The sequence below is a fragment of the Myotis lucifugus genome, unplaced genomic scaffold (assembly GCF_000147115.1).
Source record: "Myotis lucifugus unplaced genomic scaffold, Myoluc2.0 scaffold_98, whole genome shotgun sequence".
NCBI lineage: Eukaryota > Metazoa > Chordata > Mammalia > Chiroptera > Vespertilionidae > Myotis > Myotis lucifugus.
In genome coordinates, this window is record NW_005871146.1 from 4,334,876 (window position 1) to 4,340,875 (window position 6,000).

At 49.6% G+C, this 6,000-nt stretch overlaps 1 protein-coding gene across 1 annotated transcript in view; it reads left to right on the forward strand.

The window, feature by feature from the left end:
* The window catches only part of SLC6A13 (solute carrier family 6 member 13), a 45,785-nt gene that overhangs the window by 33,585 nt on the left and 6,200 nt on the right, over positions 1–6,000 (forward strand). Inside the window, 1 exon segment of the mRNA XM_023756685.1 lies at positions 5,193–5,296. Coding sequence (XP_023612453.1) covers positions 5,193–5,296 — 104 coding nt within the window.

The window sequence follows — 6,000 nt, forward strand, 5'->3', positions numbered from 1 at the left end:
CTCTGTTAAGGGCAGGGTAAGGGCATGGGCTGGGGGGTAGGGTGTCCAAAGAGCCTTTGTTGAACCTTTTAAATCTCTGCTAAATGATTCTAACGAAGGATTTATTTAGGGAGGAGATTGGAACCATTGAGTCTTTTAAAAATTGATATTGTACATTGTAATCTATGGGACCTCATATACACCTGAAACAAATATAATAATGTTTGTCAACTTAATGGAAAAATAAAAAAATATTCTTTTAAAATTAAGATTTATGAATTGGGTGTCATCCCATCTAGTAAACAGAAGGGTGGCCCAAGAAGTTGTACAAACTGGAAGGTTTTTGTGGGCAGACACTGGGCAGGGTGGAGACGTTATTAGCAGAAGAAAAGAGGGTTGTTTCTGGCAGGGTCACCTTTGCGTAGGAAGGGGTAGTTGGGGTCTTTAGAGGGCAGATGACTCTAAGCCAGACTGGCTGAAGGTCACATTCCTGGGAGGAGCTGAAAACTGCAATTACGTTTTGGCTCGTTGTGGAGTGGGAGGTGGGGCAGGTGACACCACCTTGTTTCTTTTTCTTAACCATTGGGAAAAGAGAAGGAAACCTGCTCAAAGGATGCAGCCCGCTCACATTCCTATTGCTCACTGGCTCTCCCAACCCCACGGCCTTGATGACAGGGTTTTGAACCAAGTCACTTGTTCCTCCAGGCTAATGAGAACCCTATCCAAGGACAAATGATCCACGGGATGGATAATGACCGGAGACTGGCCTCCAGTCTCCTGCAGATACTTCCCACTGCCTGAACCCATGGAGACAGAAAGGAGGCGAGGGAGTCCATTGGTACAATCGGACAGGGCAGCCTTCCCTGGCACAACAGCAGGAAAAGGGTGGAGAGCAGATACGGAGGCGCAAATAGAAGACAGGCGAAGTTGTTTCTAAGAGGCAGTTATGTGGAAGCAGAGACATTAATATGTGTTTAGAAGACAGACAACAAGTAACTGTCTTCGTTCACTGACATTATAGGCATCCCAAACACCCACTGCCGAGTTCTTTAGAGACCCCGTGAGAACACATTTACCCTCCAGTTCTCTCTCTGCAAGCACAACCTATTTCCAAGAAAGTCCTCTTGTGTTTCTTCAATAAAGTACCTTTATGATTTTTCACTTTAATAAGAAAAGTAACAAGCAAAACCACTAATTTTTTTTCTAATTTTTATTGATTTCAGAGAGAAAGGGAGAGGGAGAGATAGAAACATCAATGATGAGAGAGAATCATTGATCAGCTGCCTCCTGCACACCCCCTACTGAGGATTGAGCCCGCCACCCGAGCATGTGCCTTTGACTGGAATTGAACCCAGGACCCTCCAGTCTGCAGACCTATGCGCTATCCACTGAGCCAAACCAGCTAGGGCCAAAACCATTATTAAAGAGAAAACCACAGGCCCAAAATGGTGTCACTTGTGCTAAAATCCCATGATACCAAACCTAGATTAAATATCTATTTGCAGTTTCAAACTCTCTTAGAAACATAATCTTGATCAACCTGTCTGGGATTTTCTGGTCAAGACCAATGAGGTAATTTCTATAGAAGAAAGAGGCAATCTGTGAGGTAAAAACCTTTCACCAAAAAAGACATCCTGGCCCATTTCTTTTGCTGACTGATTCCTTCCCCTGCCCTTCTTCCTATGGGAACCTTTTATTTTGTACAAGCCCATCAGAGTGCCCTTTTAGTTGCTACGGGGCACACTGCCTGATTCATGAATTGCTTAGTAATTGCTAATAAATCCAGGGGACCTCATCATCACTGAAAGGTGGTTGCTTTTTAAAAATATGCAGCCCAACAACAAACCAGCAATAGCTGACGTATCAATCATGTGTTTATTATTTGCCAGGCACTTTACTGAGTGTGTGACTCATTGGAATCATCCCACTAACCCTGGGAGTTAGGTGTTAGCCCCCCTTTACAGATGAAGACACCAAAGCTTAGAAACCTGAAGAAATTTGTTCCAAATCACCAAACTAGCATGTGTGGGAGCTTGGGTTTTACATCGAGTAGTTTTTTGGAGTCTGCTGTATTAATCACCATGATATTCATTTTCCTAAGAATAGTAATTATTTGAGAGTTTTAGTGGCTATTTTTTATTATTCCAGAAGGTGGGATAGGGAACTCATATTTATCTTAGGCATTTTACATACACTATTTAATTTATTATTATTGCCATTTTCCCGGTGAGAAAAGTAAGGTTCAGAGAGGTTAAGTGACTTGCCTAAGATCATACAGCTAGTAGTTAATAGAGTTAGTAAATTATCCCAGCTCATTTTGACTCCAAAACCCAGGCTTTTTCCATTACACACTATTGCCTTCCTAAAAATAGTAAGCATAAAATCCTTGGGGTTGGACTCCAAGTTGAAAACATCTTTTCTGTACCTCCCAGAGCTCACTCTCTCTTCCTTGGTGCCCCCAGAGAACTCGTTTCTGCCCACACTCCCCCAAGGGTCTCTCACACTTGTTTCATTCTTGGTTAGTCTCCTGCCCCAGCCAGAGACACATTGGAGCTTTGTTCCAGAAACCAGGGCTCCTGGCACAGGCGGGGAGTGGGCCGCCTGCAGTGGGAACAGAACAGCTTGCTCTGCTGGTTCCTTCAGCCCTTCTTCTGACCCCATTCCTTCCTCCTATCCCAGCAGGCTTGTCAGGCAGCAGCTGTGCAGAGAGCTGGGCTTGCCAAGCTCCCAGCGAGGGGGCCTTAGTCAGAGGCGTCACATCTGACCTCGCACTCTGGACGCGCAGCCCCCTGCTGCATTCTCCTCTGTTCTCAGTAACCTCTCCTCCCAACTCGGTCTTAGTCTGTCCCCCTCAGGGTGAGGTAAACTGCCAAGTCACAACTTTTCTTCCCAAGCCCAAGTTTACAAAACTTTATAAGCACAGGATTTGCACCCCTGCCAGCACGTGGGCAGCCACAGACATCTCTGTGGGCACCCGGCAGTTTCCCTAGCAACGTGTGGGTCCCCCTCACCCTGTGGCTGAGAGGCACAGGGAGCAAACCTCCTAGGCCGGATGGCCTGTTATGAAAGATCACCTGATCTCACGACAGAGGGAGCCCCCGGCAGAGAGGTATCGCTCCCCACCCCGCATCTCTGACCCCGGGGTAAATCCATGCTGTAAAGCTCAGTGCTGCTCATAACCCACGGAGTGAGCCAGAGGGAGGCAGGACAGGGTGACCTTCAGACCAGAGGTCAGTGCGTTTTCCTGAGTTGACCACCTTACAGTATCTGGGGGGCAGAGTTTTAGAAGGAAAAATGATTTAAAACATCTCCTCAGCCCCGGCTGGGTGGCTCAGTTGGTTGGAGCGTTGTCCTGTACACCAAAAGGTTGCGGGTTCCATTCCAGGTCAGAGGATATACCCAGGTTTTGGGTTTGATCCCGGTTTGGGGGCTTATAGGACACACTGATCAAAGTTTCTATCTCTCTCTCTCTCTCTCTCTCTCTCTTTCTCTCTCTCTCCCTCCCCCTTCCTCTCTAAAATCAATAAACATATCCTCATGTGAGGATTAAAACAAACAAAAATCTCAAACTTTTGTCATCAAACTGAATTTTGTAAACACCCCATTCTTGTGTGCAGGTTCTTTCTTTTCTTTCTTACCCTAACCCTTCTTTTGCTTTAGAAGTAAATCCTGATGAGCCCTCTCCTTCCCATTATAATTTCTCTCATGTTCAAAAAAGTCCCCTGGTGTTTCCACCCTCCATACTATTCCTTGGTAGTGGCCCTTCTGGATCCGCCTCCGAGCCCTGTTCCTTGGTGGCAGCTTCTGCCTCACAGAATTCCTTGGGGATGGGAGCCACAGTGAGCAGGGGGAGAAGAGGCTAGATATTCCCCCCTCGCCTTCACCACCTTTCCCTGCTCTTTTCCCTTTCCTGCAGAAACGGAAACAACAAGAGGAGTGAGTGCCAGGATGCATCTCTGACGCCAGCCTGGGGGCTATAGGGCAGGGATTCCCACATCTGACTGCTCAGTAGGATCACCCAGGAAGCTTTGGACACGATACAGATTTCTGGGTTCTCCTTTAGCCCTAGAGACTCAGTGTCTCCACTGGGGAGGCTGGTTGAGGAATCAATGTGATTCTGATGTAGTCAGCTTGCCAGCGGGCCCCTGGGACCCACTATCATGCCGAACAAAATGGCACTTTGGTGGGTGGGTGTGACGAGAGAGAGCAGCGGAGGCTGAGGGTAGTGGCGATGTCAGGGAGGCAGGGAGGACAGGTAAGGGCCGTAGGAGCTTTGGACAGAATGAAGCTGAGGCTTGGGTGTGTGGGGGCATTGGGAACCTGATACAGTGAAAGGAAATTGGGCACGTGTGTGGGGGCTACTGGGGTAGAGCCAGACAACAGTCAAGAAACTGGAACACAGAGATGTTGGGACAACTGCTGGCATCCCTTGTAGAGCTCACATCCTCCGAAGGCAGGAGGCGCCTGGGAGGATCTGTCACCCCAGAACCCCACCTCCTGCCAATCTGCAGGGTTGCCTGGTCCTGTTTGCCTTGATGTGCTTTCTCTTTGGGATGTTATTCTAGCTGTTAGACCTAAATCATAACACGCGCAGGCTGGGCCAGCAGCTGAGACAACAGTGACAACAACATACCCTGTGTTAGCTGGAGAGCTCTTCCCCCCCAAGGAGAACAAAGCCCTTTGCAGATGCATTTCTGTTCATCCTCTTGACTTTCTGGTGAGCTGAGGATTACTCTTCCTGCTTTCCAGACCGAGGGTTTGGGGGCACGAGGGGAAAAGCTTCATCCCACGTAGCACTGAAATTACGGACCATTAGCTCAGAGATCCTGTCTCTGGTCACACCTCCAGGAGAGCCCAGGACAGGAGATGGTGGAGGCAGAACCAGGGCTTTGTGTCTTTGATAGAAACCTGGTGCCAGGCCTCGCTTAGTTCCAGGGCGCCCTCCCACCGCTCACCCTCTCCACCATGGTCCTTCCGTCTTCTTCGAATGCCTAAGGCCGATGCCATGGTGGTAGCGCTCGAGAAACCCCATCTAGGGGCTCAGGAAGTAGAGCCCATTGGGGTCGCAGGGTCGCAGCGGGGCCTGCACAGGCTGAGGACAGGATTCTCGTATCCCTAGCCAGTGCCTGGCTCAGCCATGGTCCGTGTGCTCCCATGGAGCCCAGATGCCCTGGTTCCCTGGGGTGCAGCTTTCTTGCCTTTTCCCTGTGTAGGTGTGGATGGACGCGGGCACCCAGATCTTCTTCTCCTTCGCCATCTGTGTAGGGTGCCTGACAGCCCTGAGCAGCTACAACAAGTACCACAACAACTGCTACAGGTGACTGGGGAGTGGGCCTGAGCCACAAACCCACATCCCACTGTGCCTCCGGCCGTGCTGGGTCAGGGGTGATTTCATGGATTCGCCCACCCCCACCCTTCACCCCACTTTCCAATACTCCAGGGCTACCAGTTGCTGAAAGGGGCCAACTGCAGCCTAGGCAAACGGTTGGCGGGGGAGCGCAGCGGGGACCAGCCTGGGCCCTGGCTAATGTAGAGGTCATGGGGCTCAGGATGCCAGCGAGCCTGAGGAGTAAGTAGTCATGCCATGCAGTGGGGCCTCCGTCTGTCCTGCTGTGTACGGGAGCCCTGGCAAACATGGATTCCTTACCCACCCTCCTTCACCCCTGCCCCAGCTAGTGTCCCCTCATCGTGGTTCCCTTTCCATACCTGGTTCATATCAGAGAATTTAAGTCAGTTTTAATATCAGCCCCAAATAGCATAAAATTTCAGAGTCAGATTTAGGTGACTAAGAACCATTGGTTGCTTGGGACTACCCAGGCCTGCGTCCTGGGCGTTAGCACGGCGCACTGAATTGTGTCAGTGATGGTGTCCCAAAGGTGTGGTGGCAATGTGTCGGGGAAGGGAGGCTGTGTGGCAGTTTGTAATTTTTCCATTAATATTTTACTTCCTCAGAGCCTCATTCTTTTGGGATGACCTTGCTTTATGCCAAGTCTAAGCCAGTGGGGTTGGGGGATCAGCATG